Source organism: Channa argus, chromosome 5 (assembly GCF_033026475.1).
Source record: "Channa argus isolate prfri chromosome 5, Channa argus male v1.0, whole genome shotgun sequence".
Taxonomy (NCBI): Eukaryota; Metazoa; Chordata; class Actinopteri; order Anabantiformes; family Channidae; genus Channa; species Channa argus.
The window spans coordinates 25,969,842-25,997,442 of NC_090201.1; the positions used below are offsets into that span (position 1 = coordinate 25,969,842).

Consider the following 27,601-nt stretch of genomic DNA (forward strand, 5'->3'; position numbering starts at 1 on the left):
GTTGTTGTTTTTTTTCAGTATTCAACAGACGCCTGTTCTGTAGAGGAGCGGGTGGTGTGTATGAGGTGTTCACCAAGTAATAGCTGACATGTATGAGTGACCTCCTGTCTGCTTAATAACCCATTCACACACACACACTCCAGTGATGATGGCTGCCATGCAAGGTGCTAAACCCCCAGCAACTTGGGCCACGAGGAACCAGGAGTTTAACCCCCTGACTCTGTGATTCGTGGACGATTGCTCCATCAACTGAGCTCCTGCCGCCCACATGAATGTATACGTGGTTGTTTCTACCAGCTGCATAAAATAATGAGTAGCAGCTGGAAGATCTCTGGTCCCTGTAGCAAACATAACTAGTATTTACAGGTGCGGAGCGGGAGCCTGGAAGTGGTCAGGGTGGATGGATCCCGCAGGAGACCAAAGCCCCACACGAGTGTGAAACTACGTTAAAGTCAGTGTCCCATGGTCTTTTTTTTTCCATCCACACAGTTTGTGCTCTGATATTCGCAGCCCCTCTGAACATTTGCTTATAGGAGCACTAGAATATTCAGTGAAATGCTGTGTGCTTTTTGCTCATTTCCCTCTGCAGAATTACATGAGGTGACTCATACACCTCTGTACTTGTTAGTTACATTTTGTGACACGCGGTTAAACATTGCACAACAAATGGGAGCAGGATGAAAGAGTTCGGCCTATCACCAGCAACGTTGTTCTCCGAGTGGATCAAACATATGTGCAAACTGATACCATATACTAACTCCAACACCTGCAGCACAACAGAAGCCCTGTCTGGATGGTGAAGTTGCTGCTTTTTTTGCACACTTCTGAATTTCCTAAAAACAAAAAAAAAAAAAAACAACCACTGCTGGCCAACAACATACAAAGAAAGACCATTTGGAGAATAAGTAAACGTGATTTTCTTCTGTATAGAGGCTGGTTGTTTGCACCTGTTTGTACTCTATGCGTATTCATAATACACACTGGAATTATTTCTGAACACAACGAATGATGGAACATTGATCTTCTCATCTCTCAAGTCCCAACAAACATAATTACCCCCAAAAATTGTTGCTATTTCCCTTTGATTTCTGTTGTATCCTTAAGGAATACAGCACATTTTCCCAAGAAAACTGTTTACACACACACCCACGCACACACACACACACACACAAAGAGCGGAAACATATGCATCGTGTTATTTTACATTTTGCCTCAAGGTCACAGAAAAACCTATTAGACAGGGAATGGGCCAGACAGACAGACAAAGAGGGAGACCACAAAAACACCCTCAAACACACACACACAGAGTTTCCCAAACAGGCAAAATATACATCTACTGTGTGAGAATTTCGGCAAGCATGATATCCCATAATTATATCAACACGTTCAAACACACAATCTCGGTTTCATTTTATGTGTCTCTTATTTTACCAACACACACTCGTGCAGCTTTGCCAGAGGGCTCTGCTGTGCTAGTTGCAGCCACAGTGACCTTATCTATAAGAACTCTCTTCTAGGTGGAGTGACACACACACACAGTCAAGGCAGGAGCATCAAGATTATTACTGTGTGTGTGTTTTGGGAACATGAAATTGATCAGGTAGTGTGTAGTCAGTGGATTGCACTAAAAATGCCAATGGAAGACCATGAAGTTTCAGGATAAAATTGGTAAAAACAGACAAAATTCACACCCTAAAAGATAAAGCATTCAGGAACTTTATCATCTGTTTGTTGATTCTGACTTTAGGAAAATCAAGGTGCATTTGAACCATGTTAGAAAAACTGAGAAATGTCTCATATCCAGAGTGAATGATGCTGGACGTTGTTACAATGCTAGAAGTAACAACACACACTGATTCCAAAGTTCAGAAATAAACTACATAAAACTTTTCAGCTTGATCCCTGCGTTTCTTTGGGTTCAGTTAAACATGTGTTTTTACAACAGCAACAAGAATGAAATGTTGAGTGAATCTTGTACTAAAGCAGGTCGATTTACTGTGAGCACTTATATTCGTTTTAATGTAGAAATACTTGTCCACAAGGCAACAACACGGCACAACGCTAAATATTAACATAATAATGCTTCGCGGTATTTTGTCGTACAATGCGTAATGAATGATTTGTAGTGTGTTGTGTTTGTGTTGAGCAGCTGCCAGGTACCAACACCTGTATTAAAAGTAAAAGAGCCTGCTAAAAAAAAAAAAAAAAAAAAAAGCTCAACTAGGTTTCTGTGCAAACATCAAGGACAACACAAGATGCCAGTGTAAGGAGCCGAAGTGAACAGAGTAACGCACTTAAGCTGTTTCACAGTGCTGAATGGGGCATTTAGACTGACTCACCATTACAATCAATCAGCTATTCAGCGAACCAGCAGTTAGGCCTTACAATACAAAATGGCCTAACACAGAGCTCAAGAGGTTAGACGAAGAAAGGAGCACCTGTTCATTCACAGCAGTAAACACAGTAAGATTGTCACAACTACTGTACTTGCCTTCAAAAAGTCTCATTATAAATGCACAACATGATTTTCCACATCTGACCAATGACCACTTTTACCAATGCTACTCTTGACACTGCTAACTTTGCTGTGGCTGCGTCCAAGCTGGGCAGTGCCAGGGTGCACGGAAATCTCTGAAAAGGATTCGGGTCTAAATTTGGTGACATTCTTTATTGTGTTCATTTTTTCAACAAATCCCAAGAGAAGACACACAAACCACCTATGAAGAGGGCTCAGCAGCATTTACTGCAGCTTCTGTGTCTCTGTTACAAAGGCTATTACAGACGCATCAATGAGCCACACATGTTTCTTTTGGCTCAATCCCACTTAATGTTTGCTGCTGTAAATTTTCTCCAGAGCACATATTCATCCACAGCTGAAAATAGTCCCTCAAACCGCCCTGTTTGCATTTTGTTTGAGTGAGATTTGGGGAGAACTTTTAGTGCCCAACTGTTTTACGGGAATCACGTGACACAATTTTGAAAACAAAATACTGATGAGACATCGATAAAGATTTGCACATTCAGCAGTGAACAGTTTTGGGAACGAGTCACAAAGACAAAAAGTCCTTAAGTACTGAGACACAGACTGTGCTCCTCTCTCTTTTCTTTTACCTTTTCAAATACAGGGAAACCCCCTAATTTATTCTTGCAACTTATAAGACTCCAACCATGGAAGAGGCAAATTTAGAAGACATGCTCACACACAATGCACATAGAAAAGCATATCAAACTAAGTAAACAAGACTGTACAAAACCTCCAGGTACCTTTGTGTGTGTGAGTGAGAGAGTGTGCGTGATGTATGCACAAGCACACGAACACAGACTCGTAGTTATTGAATGCCAAAGCCTGTGATTGCGGTCATTATGATGCTGAAGGCGGAGAAGATGTGTAATTAGCTATTGTCCAGCACCTATACTGGCACACAATGCAAGTGCGGTTAACGCTCACAGCCACACGCACACACACACACACACAAACAGAAAAGAGTAGAGGCACAACTCCTGTAACGCACAAACCGCATCGCACTCCCACCCACCCAGAAAACGCAACACAGCCGGGGGACAAAATAAACAGAGGAAACAAAAGACGGGATGTGCACGATAAGACGCGTATAGTAAAGCGCTCACGATTACACTCATCTGTACACAAATAAACTCTGTCATCCCCTTACACATTTTTTTTTTTTTACACCCCCGATCCGCTACCACATGCACACACACAAGCAGAGCTATCTCTCTCCCACACGTATAGAGCGGCAATGGAAGGAACAAGCAGTAATTAGGACGGTTAATGGCTTCTCTGTTGTGGTTAATTGCAGCCTGTATGGATCTGGTGGGGAGCGGGGGGCAGAAATGAGGGCTGACGAGGGGTGTCATCACCGCCGCAGCTCTAACAATCTCGTGTTTTTCTCTCCCCCTCTGTAACCCCTCTTTACCTCCCTCTCTCTCTCTCGCTCAAAGCTCCAAACTTTATTTGTGCAAAAGTTTTCGAAAACTGATGACACAAAGCGCTTGCTGATTGGAGGAGAAAAAGGAGACGTCATCCATTTTGGTGTCACACGAAACATTCGGTCAATTCACTTCTGACAATGGTGCAAACCCCCCACTTGCGTTCAATTACTGTTTTCTCCTCTAATGTCCAGAGCCAGTGTTCCGGAAATCTTTGGACGTCATTAGGGAAAAACATTGCATATTTTCAACAATTCTGATGAAAGTACGGTTACAGAACTTAAACACTTGAGCGTAGTAGAGACGGTGGGACAGTGCCAGGATGTCTGGTCGACTCTCGCATGCAGATCGACAGTGTTAGGGAGCAGTAAACTACATGCAATTAAACAAGTTGTAACCGGATGTCGGTAGTTCATCCACATTCATATTTGCACAGTGATTCAAATGGGTTTTAGGGTTCATTTTTCATCCACTTACATTTCAGGATGAGGGGACGCAAACCCTTAACCTAACATGATAGTAATGCACATTCAGCTATTGTTCCTTTATCAAGGTTAAGGAATTTTCATAGCCACATTGTCAGTTTGTATTACTTTTATACCTTTTACATTGCATGTAACTGCTACGAGTACTGGGACACTGACTCTACACGTGCAGTACATCGCTACAGCAATGTACTGTACAGTCCAGGTTGTCGTAGAAGTTTGTGCTCAGACAGAACAACAAAACTGATTCATTAAAATCGAAAGAAAGAACCTCGTGTTTCTCATGTGTCTTCCACTTTTCAGTGTGTCACTAAATCCTCCATAATAGGAGCCAACCTTCCATAAAAACATAACAAATGAAGAAAAAAAAAGCGAAGCAGGCATGAGAAGAACAGCTTGGCAGGTGCAGACCCCCCCCAAAAAACATCAAATATTCCTTTGAAGTTGCAGTTTCTTTCTGCCAACAAATCTGCCATGACGCTCACTTAACCGCCTTGACGAGGTTCAACAGAGGGCGCGCGAAGGAAGACAGAGACAAGAGGGATGAAAATGAGAGGTAAGTGGGTATTGTGGCGTGAAAAACTGTTCCTTCATTAATAAGTCTCGCAGTTTGATCCCCAGCAGCTGTCGTACGCTCTGCCGTGAGGCACCTGAGCACTGCCTGGAAATCCGCTTGAGGTAAGAGCGTTATCTAAATGCCTAAAAATGTAAATGGCAAAAGGGAGGAGAGCAAAATGAGATGAGCACACACACACACACACACACACAGAGAAGTTTGTCTGTCTGCCACTGAAAACATTCTTTTGCACACAACGGATTGCTGTCATGTGCAATGAACACTGTAACGGCAGCATGTGATCGGCGTGTGCGTGGACAGTATGTGCGAGTGTGTGTTCAGGAAGCTCCCGTCACTGTGTGCCGTTGGGCTGCGTCGCTTCACGCTCGCAATCACCGAAGAGACGGCCTCCTGGAGGACTGTGGTTACAACATGCTGAGCGAGATGCAGTTTGTGGAGAACTGCACGCGTCGTGCACAGCTGATGATAACATCCAACGCAGTCACTGTTAAATTCTGTACTGTGCGGCTCCGAAAATGAATTGGAGCAACTCGAGCAGCTGGCGGAAAGCCGAGCCAGTGATTAGATCCCTCATCATTCGTTCATCCGCCCCCATTAGTATTGTGTGCGCACATCTTCTTCAGCAATAATAAAAAGGTTAAACCGATCCTGAAAGCGCCGGTGATCAGTCATTTGCACACAATTATACAAAAATACATGTAAAAAGGACCAAACTATAGCAAACAGCAAGTGAAACACGTGCGGCAGCAGTTTAACAACATCTTTAGTGACATGTGAAACCTCTAAAGTGTCTATATCTCTATAGAATTACAAAAGAAGCCTATTTCTGGGTTTCAGCACACTCCCAGCACTGCTATCAGCTCAGTTAGTCTCCAGGGTCGCTGTGGAGAATATTGCTCATATACTCATTGGTGCATGAAATAGGATGGCGCTCACCTTATTAATATCCCTAATGCATCACGCTAACTCAACTACAGTGCCCACTGCTATAAAGTCAAAGATTCAATTCAGCTTTCTGTTTCCAGTTACTGGGAAGATGAGCAAAAGACTTTTTAATTCCTGGAAACACGAGGAACGTCAATCAAGCAGTGGGAGGAGCCTATAGGATGGTGAGGCGCTTTATGAGTTCTTCCAGTGGATGTGGACTTTAGCAATGCACGTCTACAGCAGACACAGCTTTTCTGTAGTGCTGCAATAAGTCATTTAGCAGATGCTTTGATCCAAAGCAACTTACAGCTAAGCATGAAAAAACATAACTACAATTAGAAAGACATTTTTAGGTCCAAGTCATTTACATTAAGAGAGTGGGATGGATTTGAATATGAAATTTCCATCCCTCGACTGGAATTGTATAAATAACAATTTGCTTGATATGCAGGTCTTTTGATTCGAAATTTTAACCTGTGCATGATGCCTGCTCTCCAGCCCATGGACCTCTCTCTGCTGATGTGTATTTTTTATTGGCTTCGGTTGAAGCACTGAAGAAATCCTAAGTTCGGACTTTGGCCATTTTTTTTATTTCTAAAAATTGAATTCCGAATGTAATAAAACTGAATTTGGTTGGTGATACTTTTGGTTGGTAGCAACAGTCTGCGAAAAATGCAAATGTTTTTTTTTTCCCCGCTCTCCTCTCTGTGGTTGAGTTGTTTTTGACACCTGGTGTCTCTTATAATTGGATTTAGGCCTACTTGTGCACTTAGGCGTCCATAGCTGCACAGTACACAACAAAAGGGGGCTTACGTGCCTAAAACCACAAGAGCTGTGATTAGTTGGATGTGGGATACAGCATGTTTCTGATGTTTGCTCAGGAAAAGCAACGTGAAGCAAGTTATGGAGCAACTTCTACTCCATTTACAAATTTCCACAAACATCACTCTCCAGTGCAGACACACACTCCTCTTATATAAATCCAGTGACATGTCTTACATGTTTTAAAGCAATACAATTTTTGACAAAGCTCAACAATAAAACACCTACATTGACCCTATTGCCATAAAAAACATTTTAATGACAGGTGACTTCTGGGAAGTGTAGTTCAGAAACACGACAACAGTGGCATCTTAACAGCAACACATGACTAATTAAAAGCTTAATGATGCTGCTATCTGTTCACTGGAGGAATTTCCCTCATGCATTCTCCACTCACCGACACTATTTGCCCCAACGTCCCTCCTCAGACCGCAAAACATGACAGCAGACATGAAGATTCCCCTTGCTATAGTCACATCCACAGAGGAAGACGAAAGAGACACGGACACTGAAAAGGGAAGAAACGGACAGCGAGGAGAAAGACACAGAGGTAGAGATGTGGACTGCCGAGCGCTCGGGGAACACAGTGGCGATGATGCGAGCAGACTGGCGCTTGCGCTGCGACCGCACAACCCCAGAGAGAGAGAGCGAGAGAGAGAGAGAGAGAGAGAGGGGGGAGAGAAAAAGTGTAGGATGAGCTTACAGGCGAGAGAAAGTGCGTATACTGAACATATGTGGGAGAGTGGAAGGCAAAGAATTACAAATGAGACAGCACAGGGGAGGGAGAGTATTCATTTTGAAGGGAAGAAGCAGAGAAACATAGAGGTTGAGAGATTTTTGCCAGTTCTTCCATGTTCATCTGGAACAGCGTTGCCTTAACATCAATTCTTACTGTATCTTTCATATTTAGCTTTAATATCCAACTTTTGTAACGTTAGAGTAGCAGTAACACAGTCAGCCATAATTATGCTTTTTTTTTATTAACATCCTCAGAAAAATATGCTGGGACAGGTGTTACGGAGCACATCCAACCCACACAACACCTTGGAAACGTCAACAACATATACTGCGTGGAAACATGTGCATCAGACGAGCTGAGAAGTTCATCCGACGTCCTGTCCTCCATCAAAAACCTCAATCAGAACTCGGGTCCGTCATAGTGCGAGAGGTGTAGCTTTCAATAAAGAATGAAGCACGTTTCCCTTTTCATCGACTAGTGTTAAAAAAAGAGAGCGAGAGATTGAGCCACATAAAGGTTTACGACAGCACTTACACGAACGCGTGTCCCATTTTCACGTCAAACGTAAAGTGTTCGTTGAAAAAGAACACGGAGTTGACCCTAAAAGTTGTCACAAAGAGAAATTAGATGCATGACATAACTAAAAACTGCAACAACAAACAATGCAACGCTCTTTCATACCAACAATTTCTCCTTAGTCACTTCTCTCAAATCGTTGTTCACTCTCTTTACTTTTTGTTCTAGCAGCACTCTGTTCCTTCTCTTACTCACTCTATCGCCCTCCCTCTCAGTAAGGTAGCTGCTTCAGGTTATTTTCCTCTGCCGCTGTCTGAAATCATCTAAGCAACGCACACACACACACACACACACACACACACACAGTAAATTTATGCATATCAGACATGCTTGTGCACACAGATGCGCTCACACACAGACAGACATCACCCTAATCTGGCTGCTGGCTCTGTGAGGGGGCAGAAGCACTAACAATCCCAGTTATTTACTCTTCCTCCATCATGGTCAGTTCATCATGAGGGTTGCTCACCCTGAGCTGCCTGACCTAGATTCATGCCAAACAGCTCAAGCCCACATCTTACCATCAGCAGACGTTCTGAGTCACATAGCTCCGTCTAGTCTAGCTCCAACAAATCAGTCAGCTGTCAGCGGCAGATATGCACACAAATGTGCAAATGGATTTTTTTTTTTTTATAATGTGATTGTAGTGACATGACTCAGGAACCTTACAAACTCATCCATACTCACACATAAAACACCTGATAGGTCCAGTTATAATTACTTAATTTAATGGATGAATCCGTTAAATGTTTTTTTGTCTGTTTTTTTTATTGTTTGGTATTTTATCTGTTAAAGGGCAACTTTACCAATTTTAAATTTTCTCCCCGTGGTTTAGCATGTAAATGTACACTAATAGTTTTAAACTTCTCTCTGACCTCCCGGTATTAAAACGTGTCTCTTCTTCTGGCTGAAAGATGCCTCCAGATGACATCACTTGGAGGAACATTCAGTTGTCATCTCAATGATCACACCATGGAGGTTGTGATTGTGGTCAACCTGCTTTTCCAGAGCTCCTCCAGATGACATTATCTGAAGCCCTAATGATGTAAAACTCCTTCGGGTGATTTTGCTGGAGGCATTTTTTACCCAAAAGAAGAGAAATATTTTAAAATAGGGAAGTAAGAGAGAACTTTGAAAGCTGTTAAAAGAAGTTCCTCTTTAAGCTGGCAACTTGTGATCTGTGAGGTTGGATGAAACCATCAATCACTGTGTTTTTAAACTATTTTTAAACCTTTGCATGCTTAGGGCTTTTAATTAACCTTTGTCTTAGCCAAATACATTTGTGTACACTAAAAGGTTCTGTATACTCTACCAGATCCGGCAGAAAACCATCACGTCTCCATCTGATAAGTAAACTTCAAACGCCAAAGAATTGAATTCAAATCAAAGAGTGTCCAAAAATATCACTGGGCTCCATTTTATTTTATTTTATTTTATTTTTTTCTGCGTTTGAAAGTCAAAGCAACTCACATTAAACTGCACACTGAAATATTGTTGTGCACAGGCTGTCAGACAAGTCTGATGTCACAGGGATGTGAAACACAATTTAGTTCTTTTCTCAGACTGGTTGTTTGGCTGGAGAAGTGCTCTGAGGATCTGAATGTTTTGAAATGGTTGTGAGTCACTGTTTTGAAGATGATTTTTTTGGCAGTTTTCTATATTATCAAAGAGCTCAGAGAGGAGATTGACCAAATAGCTAAATACATAGAATAACAATTCCAAATAAAATATCCCGGGCTACAACCAAACACTTATACTTTTCATGGCTATTTCCAGTGACTTGATATGCACCAAGTACTACAGTTCAAAATAAAAGATGTATGGACAGTGGACAGTGTGTGTGTATACACTTGTCTGCCTATGCGCCTGTGTGTGATTAAAGCTGACATATGAATCTCTATTATGTGTATAAGTGGGTCGGCCAAGTGTGTGTGTACATCAGCATACTGCATTAGTAAGTTTGTATTTGAGCATCCCTATGAGAGCATTACTCAAGGCTGTGAAAGAAAAAAGAAACGAGAGAGGCGAGAGTAAAAAGAGAAAATGAGAGAGAGGCAGAGGTGGAAGGAGGCAAAATAAAAAGTCAAAAATGAGTCATGTTAGCTCGCTCCCACACACACACACACACACACACACTCTTGAAACACTCGAGATCACATTTTATGTTGCACATTTCTATCCATTTCAAGTGCAAATGAATCCACACTCTGAGGATTATGGGTAAGGACTTTGAAGTGGCAAATGATGGCCTCGTGTGGCTCAGTGAACACACACACAAAAATATGCACATAGACACGCATAAGATAAGACATCCATGTTCATGTACACATGTACCGACCTCTTTATACACAGAGAAACACAGACACACACGGGAAGCTGAATGAGCTTTTCCCACACAGGTGCCCTCGTCTTAACACAGATGTTAGGGAGTGGACTGTGCACACACACACACACAGAAATTGATTCCATAACTTTAGGAGATGTTACATTTGCTGGAGACTAAAGTAAACCAAATCTATTAAGGAAGAAAAAACCTAACCTTACCCCATTCGCAGCCACACCGTGGTATCAGGCTGTGTAGCTTACTTAGAGAAGCATCTGCACCATAGATACGTGGTCTACTGGGTGTTCGAGACTCATTGACGGCAGGTGTCCAATACTCAACTTAATGTTAAACATGAATCAGCAAACTTATTTCCTTATAACAAAAATACATTTGGTAGAAACCAGCGTTTGAAATTACAACATCAAAGGGCAGTACAAATGCAATTATCATAAAAATATTCCAACAATATAAAACTTCTAACAACAAATGCGACTGGTTCTAAACTGGACAAACCCTCTGTGGAAAATGTACAAACACTGGCACCATACACAGAAGGTGCTGAAACTTTTCCCAGAAGCCACTTTATTTCAAAATGCATTTATTTGTTCATTTCTTTTCTGTGTATTTTTCTGTGTACTGTGGACCACGGTGTAGTGTTTTAAAGTTACAAAATATACCGGAAACGCCACAGAACCAATGGAAGTAATAGCGAAAACTCAAAACCGTTGTTTTTAACACCGGATTTAAAACTAATGGAGAAAATTACACTCCGAGCGTAAAACTCTTCCACTGTCACCGTCAGTGTGGAACAGCAAAAAGTAGCTGATCCAACCAGAAGAGAGATGTGAGCTGGCGCCAACAGTCCAATAACTTATTTAACAACGATCTTAAATTTAACTCTGGTGACCAGTGAAGAGAGGCCAGTAGAAAAGTGGTCTGGATTTCTGTTCTAGCTGAAGGCGAGGAAACGATGACTCAGTGACTCCCAAAGATGTGAAGAAATGTAATATTCCAGGATTGTCTTCGGGTCTCCAAAAGAAAGAAGTGGTTGGATTTTTACTACTGACCTCATGTGAAAGAGGCTCCAAGGAATGATAAGAAGCACCTGTGTCTTAGGGTGTTTTCCAACATACATGTCTGATCCAGCTCAGTGAACCAGTTTGTAAACTTGATGTGTTTTTTCCCCTTTGCACAAAAAGCAACTCGGTGACAACCAAAAGCAATCACTACCAGCCATGTGGGAATAATATCGTCTGCTCCCAGGTTATTGGGCAGGAGGGAGAACAGGAACAAGATCCTGTTCTGTAATTGGTGAAAGTTCCTATGAATGAAAAATCACATTGCAACATTGAACAACTGCACAACTGTGGTAATTACACAGAGCAGAAATCCGCCTGCATAATGTTTTTTATACTGTACAAGAGTCTCGCGTTCAATCAAAACCCGGTCACCTCAAGTCGATCTCTAGTCATGTGGCATTTTTAAGGCGACTTGTTGTGTGTAGCTGCATAGCAGAGGTGATGAATGACGTGTCTTCTAAATGTTAGGTTGTTTTAAACAATGCATTATAGTTACGTCAGCTTGCAGCGTTTGTCTCCTGCTCTAATGATCCCATACGGTTTTATTCCCTTCACTGCAGGCACAGATCACCTTTTCAATAAAACTCCCTCTGTGTCGTCATCTCTAAGTCGACATCTCCCCCTGCTGTGCAGCTTCATTTTATCACTCTGATGCCACTCGGCACTGAAGGCTACGAACTGAGGACAGATGGGGACTAAAAACTGTCTGGCAGCGACATTAAATACAGAAGAGGAAAGCTGTGAAAAACAAAAGTGAATGAAAGAATGTGGTGAAAAGAAAGAGTCTAAGGAGAGGAGGGGGCAAATGGAAAGATGAAGAAAGAAAGGAAGGATAAAAGAAGTAGAATAGACAGTCAGGAGTGAACCAATCTGCCAAAAAAAAAAAAAAAAAAAAGACAGTGGGTGAGAACCCCGGCAGTAAATCACCAAAATAGTGAAAAGTGGGGATAGAGATGAAATGAGATAGCGAGAGACAGTGGAGGGGAGTAGAGTGCAAATCAGCAGGTTTCTGGCATTGCAGGCTGGAAGTCGGGCGAGTTTGAAATGCAAATTAACCCTGAATCTGTTTTCTGCTCCTTCTCGGTGGAATCACAGCTTTCCGCCGTGCCAGCTACTCTACCTGTCAGTCCTCCTCTAATTCACCCTCTCATTTCTGCGTCTGCGCTCCCTCTTTTATCCTGCATGTTCTCTTTTCTCTTGCTGTATTCAGGTTGCCAAGAATGGGTTACACACACACACACAAACACACACAGAGCAGGTTTTTTCTTGTGTTTTTCTGGGGGGGGGGGGGGGTCTCTTCTACACAGAGAGCTATATTTATGCATAGAAATCTCTGATTGTTACTAATCTCTGCAATTTTCAGGTCTAGCTAATGTGGGTTTCCTCCGGTTTCATCCCACATGGCGTGAATGTGATCAGCCTTTCAAAAGACTGGTGGCGCGTCCGGGGCAGCAGCCACGATTAGCCCCAGTCCCAAGTCCTAGTCCCAGCAAAAGTGCCATGGATAATGGGCGAGTGGACAGTCCACTGAAGACACATGCACATACATTCCACCAATTGCTGAATCGGTGCTTCGAGCCCCAGCTCAATCCGTCTATATGTCCGCGTGTCCTTGGGCAAAATAGTGAAATCCTAAAACACCTGAATGGCAGCTGCTGTCGTTGGTGCATGTGTAAAGCTCTTTGCCTACTGATAAGGTAGAAATAAGATCCACTTTTACTGGGATCACTGAGATGAAGACTTTTGCTTGGTGTCTTCTGTGTGGTGCTGGGACCACCAGCCGTCGTTCATGGCAGAGTGCAGGGGATGGGGGGGGGGGGGGGGGGGGGGGGGGGGAATTGTAGACCTGAGTGGGGGAGTAGAGGTGAGCAGGACCTGTTGAGCTTGACCGTCCTGTAGGCAGCAGACAGAGCTTTGAACATATCAGTGGCGTGCAGCTTGTCACCAAGCTACAGTTGTCTGTTAGGATTTGGGCAGATGTACTAGCTTGATTTTCTGTTAGTATGCAGAATTATTTATGGTATATTGGCTCCCAGTAACCTACTTCTGCTTCTTAATGATTAAAAACAGGTAATGTGATCTTTTGATCCAAACTGAGGTTTTTAACTGTTTTGAATCTCAGTACTTATCCGCTGGGATTTGTATGCATGGAAACATTTGGGTTAAGGTGTCTCCTTTGTATGTTGCTGTTGATGATGTAAGTATTCAGAAATACCATCTACCCGGCAGCACCTTGATGATGTTACGCTCAAAATGACACTTTTAGTTGGCTTCTCTGTGCATCGCTTGATCTGCCGCCTTAAAGAGCAATGTCACTCGTTTTCAACGTGCTTGCTATGGCTGTAGTTCGGGGAATGCGTGTAGATGAATGCCATTAAAATTATTTTCTGCTTTCCCTATATCAAAACACTTTAAGCTGGAAAATGCCTCCAGATGACATCATCCAGAGGAGTGTTTTAGGTCAGATGTCATCTCCTTGCCCACAATATGGTTCTCAGAACTCCTCTGGATGACATCATCTGAACCCCCTGACAATGAAAAACTCCTCCGGATGATGTCACCTGGAGGGCTATAGGCAAGGCAGACAGAAGTTCAGAAAAACGATCATGTGTTCCGTAAACCAAACGCATAGGATACAAGTTGAACACTGTAGAAGTTTTCGTAGGATTTCGTTTAATCGACTAAAAGTAGAGAAGGTTAGCAGAAGACTGCGGCTATGGTCAGATACACCATGTGGACGTTTGGCGATTTTGAAATGATAACTCTTGTCATCTCTGAGCCCTCTTAACCATTCTCTCCCTTTGTTTATTCATTCTCTTTCTAAATACGACTTCCCCTTCATCTCCCCCCCCCCCCGCACTCTTCCTTGACACAATGAGGCCAGAGTCCCAAAAAGTGTGAAGCCTCTGTCTCGCTTTCTTTTCTACTTTACTTGTTGGCTTTATTTTCTGTGAGCTCGTTGTCAGCACTGGCAGTAGACGAAGGCAGCAGAGAAAGTCCAAACAGCAGTTTTTGAAAAGGTTTGTGAAAGGGTTTCTTGAAAGCATCAGCCCGAGCCCTTATCTGACTTACACAACCCTGGCACTTGTCACTGCCTTCATTCTTTACCCGAACATGCAACCTACCCTGTCATCACCTCCTAGATTTCTCTCTTTCTTTCTTGCTTTTTATTCTTTCACCGATTCTCATGGTGTCGTGGCTGTTTCACCTTTCTAACCTCTATGTCACTTCCTGCCATCTACCTGTCCCTCTTCTTTCTTCCTCTCTTTGATACTCTTCTACTCTTTTCATATCGGTTTTGTTCTACCTTTGTGTCTCTCTTTTCCCCCTCATTGCTTAGCTATTAGCAAGTAATAAAGCTGCAGCTTGCAGACAGTGCTGTTGACAGACATAAGAAATAGATGCAGCTTCTGTTGTTTGCTCCTAAAGTGTAACCTGAAGCTACAGGAGCTCTCATCAACGGTGCCACGCTCTTGTTCCTGACAGATGGGGGCATTCTGAAATGGAAAAGCCAAGACCATAGTCGGAATTCTCAGAAGCTATATATCAATATGATGGAGGCATATGTGTAAAATGTTAAATGAAAAAAAAAAAAAAAAAATCAAGTGCAAGGTGAAGGTTCATCCGACTGAGTTGTTGTGAATGGAGCATTTTAACAGTTATTCAAAGCTTTGTCCATCATTTTCTCTCTGTCTTCCTTTAACTATTACTGTCTGGGGAAAAAACGATGGAACACGCCTTAAAGGCTATGAGACATTTCTCATAGTTTCTCAAGTTTTGCCGTGTTAAACAGCAGCTGTGGTCATTTTAACTTGCTGGTTTCAATGAACTCAAGAAACCAAACATCCTGCACATGACATACCTGTTTGCTCAGGGCATTTTCTTATAATGTAGGAGTTATGAGGAATGATGAGGAACTGCAGCAATCCAAACCTTTTTCTACCATTGTCCCCTGTAACCAGGTTGAACACAGCCCCACAGACGCACATTCAAAGCAGGTAGTACATGTTAAATGTCTGATTCAGCTTTGTGGAGAGAGCACACCCTGATTAAAAACACATTATTTCAGCCCTTCTTCAGCTTTATAACAACTATCATCTGCCAGCTACACCTGGATGGGAGCTCCAGCTCCCTGGACTCACATGCTGCTGCAGCGAGCGGCAAATCAAACAACAAGCAAGTGCACAACCTCTTTCTAGTTGCTATGCAACAGGATTTGACAACAACTCGTGAGCGCTGAAAGGGAAGTATGATGTGTTTTGAATGGAAAATGAACAAAACAATGTTTGCTGATGGGAAGGAGTTTGAGAACACCGGGAACTTGGGAGGTCGTCCGACAGTGGTGTGTGCTGCTGAAGGCGAGTTGCATTCACATGTTCCAGAGAAAGACTACAAATCACCAAACACATTAAAAGTGCCTTTAATCAGATGCACATCGTTTTACTCGTTGTCTGGTCCACATGTTTTTATCCTTGTCCGTTTTAGAGCAGTGTCTAAAGCCTGGCAGGCAGAACAAGCTTTAGGTGTCCGCTAGTTTAAATCTGACAGAACTATGCACACTTTTACGTTCGCTAGATTTCGTGCGTCGTCTGTCTCTTAGTTTTTGGATAACGTGACCACTAAAAGCCTTGAGACAGTCTAGCGACCTGTCCAAGGTGCCTCATGTTTGGATGGAGCGTGACACCTACATTCACGTAGCTAAATACCATTTTACACTTTACACATCATTTCTACATCATCCTCCTGTTCTTTCAAACCTCTCAAACCTTTTGTTGTGGTACAATATCCAGGTTTACCTTACTTAATTATACGTTAGTAGCTAAGTAATAAACGGCATTGTACAAATTCCAGCATCGTTAAAATCCCAAGTCCTGTGTTGGACTATTGACATACTTTGTCATGTAGTTTGACCAAAAGTCACCTGCCTGTTCCTTTTGTCTCTTCACTTTCCTTTGCGGCACCATTTTATTCCGGTGTTGCAGTTCTCTCTCTCTCTCTCTCTCTCTTTTTATACTGCATGTTTCTCATCTCTCCTCTTCAGCCCTTTCTATTTTCACTCCTTGCCTGCTTCCTTCTTTTTCCATCTCCCCCTCCACCACGTTCCACCATCATTTCCCAGTTCCCTTCATGTTTGCCTCAGTCTTTCACTCCCACTTTGCCTCTTCTTGCTTCCCTCCTCGTCTCTCTCTTGTTCTCCCCCACCCCCCGACTGGAGGTATAAATAGGACTCCTAATAAAGTGCTAATTAATCTCTGGTGACAAAATCAAAGAAAGCACATCTACATTGCTGAGAGGAGCAACGGAGGAAAGGAAAAAGGCGGGTAGGCAGGATGAGAGGGGGGAATGTAGGAAAGGTGGAGAGAAATAAGTGCAGAGATGTAGATAAGTTAGGAATGAGGAGACAGAGATCCAGCACCAGACTTAGACAAAATCACAATGTTTTTATAATGTGCTTGAATAAATTCATATTTAAACCTTTGTACATGCAGCATCATCACCGATTCTTTGCATAGCTCGCTTTGAACCTGACATTTCACTTTTTTTTTTTGTAGCTCCACTGACAGCAGCCGTGCTAAATGTGGCTACTAGCGTCTGATTGACTTGATATGAATGGATGGGCTACAAATGTGACCATTGAAGGCCATGCGTGTCAGGTTGCACTGACATTTTATTAAGGGTCAGATCTGTATTAACATGTATTTTAGTCGAGGTTGAAGAGTCGATTCTGAGTCTACATCACAGTCAGCAGGATGGAATTATATAAGTGGAGATGGCTAGAAAATAAATCAAGATACTTTTAGGGATGACAGACAGAAATGGGTTATGTGATGGAGGGGGACAGAAAAATGTGAGAGAAGAATGTGAAAGCCATTTGTTTGAAGGAAGCAGGAAAAAAGATATGAAGATAGATGGTGAGTAAAACGGCTGTAATGTGCAGTCATTGAACGATGCGACAGGAGTGAAAGAAGTTTCAAGCTCGTCAGAAGGATTTATGTGCACAGAAGATACAATGTGGTGCATAATTGTGACTTATATTAGCCACCTCAAGCTCAACTTCCACACAGACTGAGCGATAAACTGTAGACACAAATTAAAGCACTGCAAAATGTTTCACAACTAACATGCCACCAACACACTCGTAAATACTTTGTCACCGATGCAGGAAAAATGTCAAACATCTCAACAAAAGTCAAGCAACCTCCAAGCATGCGGGTGTTTTGGACAGATTGGGAAATCTGATCTAAGGGAAGAAGAACAGGTGCTATTCCACCAAGGAAGACATTACACCTTTAGCTGCGTGTTTCTGCACAGAAACTCCAATTATGATAGTACAATGTGCACATGTGGAGTTAATTTGAAACGCATTCGACTCACCGCTCATATCAAACATTAATCGAGACACTCAGGTGTCACACCAGCTGCCATTTTGGTGCCATTGCAACAAAAGGCATCTGCAAAATATGCCTCTCTGTCTGCATGGGGCCACTGTTTGAACATAAAGGGACAAACAACCTGTGTGAACGTACAGGCTGGAGGACTTTGATCAAATTTGCCAAAAGAGAAATGAATATTGTGAGATAAGAAGTGTGAAAACTGGCACAAGTTGCCTGTATAATGTTAGGAAGCTTAAGCACAGGTTTGAGAGTACAACATAGGGCTTGTGTCAAAAGTAAGGGGTTAAAAAAAAGTGTTAAAAAGTCTGAGATATGTCCCTCTAGAACCTGGAGATACCCTTAAAAATGGAGAGAAAGCTGGCAGCCCTGGAGCAAGAGGTTCCCAGTGGACAGGTAGCTAATCTGCAGAGTAACTAACAGCAGCCTAGAGAGAAGGGACGTCATTCAAAGCCACCTTTGGTTAGTCGTTCCCCAAGGTTCGAGTGTGTAATAGGTTTGATGTGGCTTCACAGGCAAACTGGCTGGTAGCGGAATTATTAGGCTTCAGACAGATTTTTACTCAGTGGAGAAGGAAATATATATATATATATATATATATATATATATATATATATATATATCTATATATATATATATATATATATATCACAGGCAACCTGTAGCCCCTGCAGTGCTCCAGAGCAAAAGTACAATGTGGACAGATACGAACCTTCCAACAACAACTACAGGGACCTGGTGTTTTCTGACAGAGAACAACGGAACATTTTGTTATTCTGAGCAGCACAGTGCATAAACAGATGACATAAAATGGGTCCAGCACCTTTGGGGAACACACAGTGTTAAACATCTCCATCCTGACCTCTCTCTGGGGAGTGGGATGTTTTACCACATCTCAATAATCTCACTTTTACTATTGAGACTATAAAGTGTTTAGCTTAAAGTACTTTTGAACCATTTTACAAAGGGAACTTTAAACACTTTGTGTTAGTTTTTACTACAGCACCTAAATATAATTTATGGTATACATCATATACATAAATACAGTACAGTAGTACATTCATTTTATAACCTTTGTTACTTTTTGCAGATGCTGATTCTCATCAGAATCATTTATCCAGTCCAAAAAGTGTTCATATGTTTTTGCCGTTGTTTTTGTCTTGTACATTTGTACCATCAACTGCATAACATTCAAAGCTTTTTAAGATATGAAATAATATTTTTAAAGGAGTAAACTTATAGTTTTTTATAATTATGCAGCACACTGATGTGGCACCTCTACAGTATTTGCAGTGGGGTAGTTTCGAAGACGAGCACTTGTATTTGTACTTGCTGAGGTCGTGTACTTTTACCACCTCCGAAAAGGTGCGAAGACGTCGTAGTGTGTCGGCTCCAAATGCCGCTTGCTGTGCTATAGACAGCACAAGCAAGGATTTCAATGACAAAGTGTCTTTTCCAGCTTCTGAGTGAACAGATTTATACAGCGAGACCTTTATGTCAATTAAACTCATTAAAGCAGTAGTAATTTCATGCATTTTAACAGGCGCTAACAGAGCAACTTTACCACACCAGTGCTGCTAAACGACACCCGGGCTGTATCTGCAGACCCCTCGCAGGGCTCAGGAGATGAATTTAGACCCCTCACACATTAATGCTGTTGCTCTGAGCTTTGACCTTTGTACTCTAATGTCACTGCTCATTGATAGTGAAGCTTGTGCTCCTCTGTCAGTCTGGAACAGCTCCTCCTCCACCTCCTAAATGTCAAACAGCACATGATATACATGTCTTATATTTGTTCTGTGTTGCTGCGGCTTTGGTGACTGTGGAAGTCACAGCTTTCCCGGCAAACTGTGTGACCCACTGCGGTAAAATGTTGTGTTCTACTGTAAGTAAGACGCTTCCCTGGGTGCTCTGGATCACAGTCACCGAGAAAAATGTAACTGGTGAAACTGTGACACGTAGAAATACAATAAATAAACTTCACAGTGTGACAGTGATTTATTTTTCACACCGTGTGGCAATGAAGACAACTTTAAGTCGCACTGCCGCTGGTTATTCACATCCTTGAATCCCAGGACGGGCTGCAGTGCGCACTGACGCGCCGATAGGCGGCGTTTTGTCCCCATTTGCCTCCTTCTCCACTGTGTCTCCAGGCTTCACTTCAAAGCGGAAGATCCACAAATTCATTAATAAATCAGCAAAAGAGGGAAGGAGAAAAACTGCACATCGTTCCCGTACAAACGACTGCAGCAGTGCCGCATTCACACTATCACAGATCATTAAAAACAGATTATGAGACATAGTGGAAATACAATTTAAAAAAATGCCATAAACCCTGCTATGTGCCGCTTTTCAATCAACCATTTGTTTTTCATAACAACAACAACAACAACAACAACAAAATGAATAGCAAACAATAGCTTAAATAATGTAATTGCGTAAACTAATGTACAACTTTGGTCCGCATTAGAAAATCATGCCAAAGAACATAATATGCCAAAAAGCCACTAGTTACACAACCTCCCTGTAACTCCGGTGATCATTCACACATCTTCGCAAACGCGCTTAAATAAACATTCAGCACAAAGACGCCACTGTAAATTATTCCACGTTTGCACGAATTCACTTCTTCAAGCTTAATGCGACACATCAAGTAAAGCCAGAAATTGTGACTTTCGTTTTATAAACGTACCGTTAGTCCGTACGATGGAGTGATGCGCACAAATGGCACGTTACTCAGGAAAATCTCCACGGACTTCACACAGACGCGTGCGGCACCGCTTCATCGATGTACACACATAATATAAAAAACAAAACGTGTTGGCACAGACTATTTTCGGACTTGTTTTTGCGCGCGGTGACATAACCTCGCCGATAACCCACTACGGCAAGGATCGCTGACAGGCAACACACACCCAACACTGCCCATCCACATAAAGTTGGATAGAAGGATGAGTTCTCTGGCTTCAAAGCATCAAATCTAAGAAAAGTCAGTCAAACGCTGGTCGATGACAACACAGGGAAAGTAGCACCGAAGCGGTTTGGCAACTTTAAGCTGCAGCAGTGAGCACAAACCAGTAAACACATGAAGAGCAAAATGCTGTAAAGTAAAGAAAAAGAGTCGTTTACCTTTTTGCAGCAACCTTCTCTTCAATATAGCCTGAAGAAAAAGCATTTTCCTCCACACCGGAACGAGACTGGATGCGTAAATCTCTCCTCATGAAAGAGCAGAGGAGGAAGACTGAGGCAGAACTTCTGCTTCTGTCTGTATGCCGCCCCCCCCCCCTTCTGTGTGTGTGTTTGTGTGTGTGTAGTCTCTCAAAGGGACCCCCTCCCTGTTGACACCAGCTGAACTGCGTAAGAGTTGGTGCGTGCCTCTAACACCCTTCAGAAGATAAACATGGTATAAAGACCCGTCTCCATAATCGACTTTAATCAGGTCTGTTCTCCGTCTGATATTCGTGTTTTCACATGTTCTCCTCCTCATTTTCTTTATGCACTAATTTAATTACATCATTCTTTTTTTCTCTCTCTCTCACCTTCTCACTCTCTTAGTTTCTCTCCTGATTATGCAAAAAAAAAAAAAAAAAAAAAAAAAGTAGCTCAAAGCCTTCGGGACTTTTGATGCCCTACTTTTTTTCCTTCAGAGTCTGTGTGTGTGTAGTGGGTAGCAGGTCTGTGGGCGTGCGTGTGTGCGTGTCTGTGTGTGTGCGGCCATCGAAAGTGTAGGCCAAAGATGAAAGCTTCCAACACTGAAAGCCTCCAGATCACGGCTTATTTCCTGCCTCCCCTGTCCGTTAGTGATCATAAGGTGACCAATGTAGCCTGAAGTGACATGAAACCAAAAAACACCGTCTCACTCTACACACAAACGTGTCCCGTCCACATTTTCTATGGTACTTGTTCTCCATGGGATGGGAGCTAGAGGCCGCAGTGGGTAAGATCCTGCAGAAGAAAAATCGCAAAATTGCAAATTTTACCTGCTTCTAAGCAGAGAGGCAAAGAAAAAAAAAAAAAAAATTCGTTTTGGGAGAATAAGCCACTTGCATTTAGTGAAAATGTCCACAGAGGCGCGTGGCACAGTGCAGTTTCCTTTCAGAGCGGTAACTTCTGGGTCTGCACTTCAGCGTACTGGATTTCAAACAGCAACGACTCAGAAGTCGAAGTGCTGACTGGCAGCTTTAAATCGGAGTGTGTGTGTCCAAACTGGACAAATCGTGGAGAAATGGCAACACTCGTTACATTTGTTCAGCACTAATGAATGTGAACAAGCCCGAAACTCATTTAAAGCTGAGAGTCAGCAAATTTCACCTCTTTCTCAGGGTTTCGTCTCAGAGCTGGAGCAAAGCCAACACAGTGTGCACAATTTCTCTCTACCACATTGCACCACACTAATTTCACATGTTCCCAGGACATTTTGAGTTGTGTGACTTGCGCTCAAGCCCCTTGATTATGTCTGGATTACTTTAATTAGAGTTGGCCAGCCCTGCATATAATGCTGCCCTAATGCAGGCAAATGCAGCACGTTTAGAACTTTATTTCTACCAACGTTTTAGGCGCCATTCTTTCAAACAAATTTAATGCGTAGTAAGTTAGTGCAAATTGCAAAGACACATGGATGCGACATATACTGAACCTCAGCACCATGGACAGCTCCTGCAAACCCCAGTATTAGTTTGTGTACAGTGGTGTAGATCTACATGAACTTTCCTTTTTTTAATTTATTTTTGTGCTTTCTGCTTATTCCGTGAGTTCCCGGTTCCCACAGCGAATCGCTTTGTCAACTTGTTGATTTGGCACACTCAGCCCTTCCTGACGCAATAATTTCAAACCCAGAAATCACATGCAAATAGCCACAACCCACGCAAATGAAGAAACATGCTGGAAGGAGAACAGATGACAACAGTTATGTCTCCAAGAGCTACTATAAAAGCATCTGTCCACCCCGTCAAGTAAGTGCATATAAATTTTGTCAGATTATTAACATTAACAGGATAAAATCAGTGAAATGTGAACACTAGGTCAACAGTATAGTCATCATCAATATAGTTAAAAAACAAACAAAGTGTGTGTGTATGTAAATATATTTATTTGTTTATTATTATTATTATTTTAATCTGCTAACACAAGTCGAGGTTGACTAGGTACAACACAAATGCTATGGCAAGGGGTCTGACAGGTCAGGGGGGAGATATCATCATCATCATCATCACCCCCACAATTGCAGATTGGGTTCCAAGCCCCAATAACAACAGACGAGCTCAATGCAAGAGCATCTGACCTGAGATTGAAGATCACGGCTTAAGTAAATTTGTGTGTCAGAAACTATGGCAACTAGTGTAGACAACTGTCATAGCTTTGGTGTAAACTCTGGGAGACTTTAGTGTATTTTTTTACAGACTATGTCAATTTCTGCGGAACAACTACTAATATGAAAAAACTTTCATGATCTATCGAAAACCCCATTTCCAGAAAAGTTTGGATGCTGTGCAAAATGCAAATAGAGAGCATGGAATGTAATCAAAGGCCTTTTAGTCAAACATATTACTGTAAATGTTGAAAGTTGTTCATTTCAAAATCTCACTAAAAGATGGAATGGGGCGTTTAACACAGTGTTACATCACACGTTCTTTCAACACCAACTCTGTGCACATTTGGGAACTGATGACCAGGTGTTTTTTATTTTGGGGGCCATTTTCCCCCTGTGTCTTGCTGGACATACATTTTCAGCTGCTCATCACTTGGGGGCCTCTTTTGCCATATTTGTGGCCTCATAATGCTTCAAATCTTTTCATGGGCTAACAGTTCTTGACTGCAGGTAGGGTCCAGCACCCAGACTATCTAATCGTGGAGTCGTGCTGTTGTAAAATGTTTATAATGTATTTTTTAACACTGTGTTGCAGAAATAAGCAAAACTCTTCCTGAATAAGATGTTGTCTGGATGAGACCATATGTTGCTCCAAAACCTGAATGTATCATTCAGCATCAATGGGGCCTCCCCTGATGTATAAGTTACCCGTGCTGTGTGCGTTAATGCCACCATGCGACCTATGGCTTGTGAAATGTGCACTCATCAGCCCACAGGTCAGTTTTCCTCCGTGACTCAAGTCTGTTTTTAAAAAAGGTGACGGTGCCCCTGAAGATTTTCTCAAATTTCTCAGTTTCAACATCTGATTTCTTGGGTTTATATTATTTACAATCAAAAATAGGGCTCAAATGATTAGCAAATAATTGCATTCTCATTTTATTTACATTTTAAACAGCGTCTCACCTACTCGGGAAATGGAGATTGTTCATGTGCACAGCAGTTTAAGCCTTGAAATGCATTAAAGAATAAAAGTACTAAGACAACCACTGCAGCAGAGAAACTAGATATATATACAGACACTTCTACTTTTCTACAATTTGAAAAAAAAGAAAAACAGACTTTTCATCCAAACTGTCAAACAGTGGAAGGCCACAGTCGCACCAGGCAGCTTCTGTGCATGTGAAATGCTAAAGCGGCCACGGCTAAAAACAAACAGTGTTTCTCATCAACGACGCCTGGGTAATAAAAAGGTGAAAATAAAACTCTAGTCACCAAGCTTCTGTGTTTTCGCGTGCGGAGGCACCGCAATGCTCGACTATAGGAACTGTCAAAGAGAGAAGTTTCACAAGTTTCTTGAGTGGGAAAAGAAACCTTTTTATGTCTTCATGTATCCGCAGTGAAATATCTGAAGTGGGGAGAACATAGATACAAAAGCTACCACTGGATATTTTGAAGATATAGTCTTCATTGCACACCAGTGACACATTGAAAAATGATGAACTGTGCACTAAAAAAGTTTTGTTATTTATCAAAGGAATATGCATCTTGGGCTGCAGAAAGCTTGCAAGATAGTTCTTCTATATTTTAAGACTAAGCAAGTGATCAGTAGAGTAAAAATGAAGGCAAAAGAGAATTTAATATCACATTTACTGTGGTAACTGTGTCTAAACTGATAAATGTAACTGATTACTAAAATACTATAAGGATGCAGTGTAAGGTTTACAAAGCACATAGAAACAAACGTCACTTGGAGAGCGATTATCCAGAGCTCCTCCAGACGACATGGTCTGAACTCCTAATGATGTCATCTGGAACAGTTTTTAATCTAGAAGCAGAGAAATATTTGAATGTAGGGAAGCTTAAAAGTATTAATGTACATTTATACCCTAAACTAAAGTCATAGAAAGCAAGTTAAAAACTGGTGAAGTTGCCCTAAAATTCCTGACCTTTGGGATAAAAGCAGTAAATGTACATTAGCAAATGACTCTCATACGTTTCATTTACCACCTGCTTTGCCATCGAAAGGCAGTTATCTGTTGTGATCAGCACCATAGCCATGGGTTAGTAGGTACCTACTCCACATACTGAGTCCCAGTGAGTCATTATTATGCTGAATCATGGGCCACAATTTCATTTGGTTTAGATAAAAAGGATACTTGCTTATAGTCACATTTGGGCACAAAACCTAGAAGGTTAGCATTAGGGAAAGATTCTGGATCGGGTTCCAATGGGACAAAAAGGACACTAGTGTCTCAAAGTCCTTCGTTTTTTCATCTGCTTTGACCTTCTTATGTCACCAGATGCCATTCTGGTGCCTGTAAGGTTTGTGCACAGTGTGTTTCCATGCATCATAATTTTATCTGATGCCTCTAGCAACGCACATTCAGTCAGAACCAAACTATTAAGCCTTGCTGTTAGTGTTTGTTGCAGGGATGTTACATTAGAACACACTGGAATTTGTGTCACTGCGTCCACATGATGGTGGGAGAAATGTGAACACTGTGAGATTCATCACTTATTCATCCTGCATGATGTAACTAATTTAGTCGTCAGTGTTGACCCCAGTATAACGTATTGTTTCCAGTTCCATTTGCTAATTTCTTCACTTCTTCTCACTTCATGCCAACACACATAACAGCTATATTACAGCTGGTCGCAGGGGCCCCGTCACCGAGAGAAGTGTCAGGAAAGTGTCTCCATCTAAGGGAAAAGGTCTTTTTTATCTCAACTGTGTCAACAGTGAAGCGAGCAGTCCTCTGAGTGAAAGGATGAGGAAGTCTGCTAGCTCTGACTCCTGCTGTGGTATTTTTGATCTCTCGTCTGCTAGATGAGAGCTCGACCTCAAACTGCACGCTAAAAATTGGTAGTTTCATTTATTTATTTTTTCTCTGTCTCTTCCCGACATTGAGACGCCGACATTGCGTTGTGCACACAGCAAATGAGTGTGTGAGTGATTAGATCTATTTCTCACATCCATAACGCAGGTGACAACACAAATTAACCCAATTATGATTTTAAAAGATACAGAGAAAATTTGCAATGTTATGAAAAGTACGTCTTTCAAGCATTTTCTGATTGACAAGTTCTAGGAAGCAATAGAGAGAAAAGTAATTACAGTGCAAAAGGTTGTAAAACTCTCAAACAATTGTATCAAGGGAGTCTCTGGGAACCTGTTTGGAATTGTGACTTTTTTTTCCCCCCATTTTAAAACGGAAGATCTCGAGATTACATTCCACAGCTTTAATAATCCAGCATTCAGTTTCAGACCAAACAAACACCGGTGAACGTACTTAAAAGTTAATATCCCACTAAACGTCACAACTGAAAGGCGATAAAAAGTTGCATCTCACGTTACATGCTGAACAAAGCAGCGGAATCCAGGACATGTTCTTTGCGTCCAACGCACTCCGTGGTAAAAGCTGCTGCCTACAGCAGGTTGCAGGTTTGCTTGATGAAAGTTGCGTCTTCATTCACCTTTTAACATAGACAGGAAGTTTGCTGCACTCCTCAATTTCTGTTAATACTTAGACTAAAGGTGCCATTAAAAAGTTACCACGGGCTGGAAATTGGCCCAATTAAGTTTTAAACTATACGTGAGCTACAGAGTCAGGCACCATCTGGTTTTACAGGCCTAAAAAGGTTTTAAAGGAGCATTTTAATTTGGACCTCAATATTCCGGCCTCTCATCCCTGGGAAGCTGAAGCAGACACACACACACACACACACACACACACTTGCCTGTTATGGCTTATTACAATCAGCCTTCATCATCAATATTTACACTGCCAAATATAACAAAGGAGCTAAACTGCTGCTAGAACATTCGTGTCAACATCATTATCATTCCCATTAAATTCGGTTATCGTGATGCCATCCCAGCAGTCTTCAACAGACATCGTTATTTGTAAAATATCAAATCGGTGACAAGATTTCCTCATCTTTCTTTATCCATAATGCTGAGATCTCCACTGAGAAATATTTTTGGGCTGTGCTACTGTTGACCCATTCTTTGAGACATGACTCGAAATTGATTTTGATATAGCTGCTGTAAGACGAGCTAGAACAAACTCTCCTCATGTTTATTTCAAGTAGTCTACCATGCTTTCCTTTTTCCCTGGGCGTTCCACACCGAAGCAATATGAATAAGCTGTATGTAAATGCGAAGGCCGAAATAGGCTGCAAATACAGACAGAGCATCCTCAGCTGAGGGGAAGGATACTACCTGACTTGACCCATTGATTATGTCTTTAAGAAATTTGTAGGTATTAAAGTTATTGCAGAAATGCAGAAACTATTCCCATCGCTTAACTTTTTCCACATTTTGTTATGTTATAACCTTATTCCAAAATGGATCATACTCATCGTTTTCCTCAAAATTCTGATGAAACACCTGATGATGACAACATGAAAGATGTTTGTTTG

At 41.8% G+C, this 27,601-nt stretch overlaps 1 protein-coding gene across 12 annotated transcripts in view; it reads right to left on the minus strand.

Annotated features, from left to right (window-relative positions):
• The window catches only part of grip2b (glutamate receptor interacting protein 2b), a 221,402-nt gene that overhangs the window by 59,379 nt on the left and 134,422 nt on the right, over positions 1-27,601 (minus strand). For 2 of the 12 annotated variants that reach the window (XM_067506133.1, XM_067506131.1), the window contains exon 1: positions 21,001-21,142. The exons of 8 other annotated variants lie outside the window; for them this stretch is intronic. In XM_067506133.1, coding sequence (XP_067362234.1) covers positions 21,001-21,046 — 46 coding nt within the window. In that variant the 5' untranslated portion in view covers positions 21,047-21,142. Of the gene's footprint in view, positions 1-7,156; positions 7,369-21,000; positions 21,143-27,601 lie in introns of those variants that run through there. 2 more of the 12 variants (XM_067506129.1, XM_067506126.1) reach the window with 1 other exon arrangement.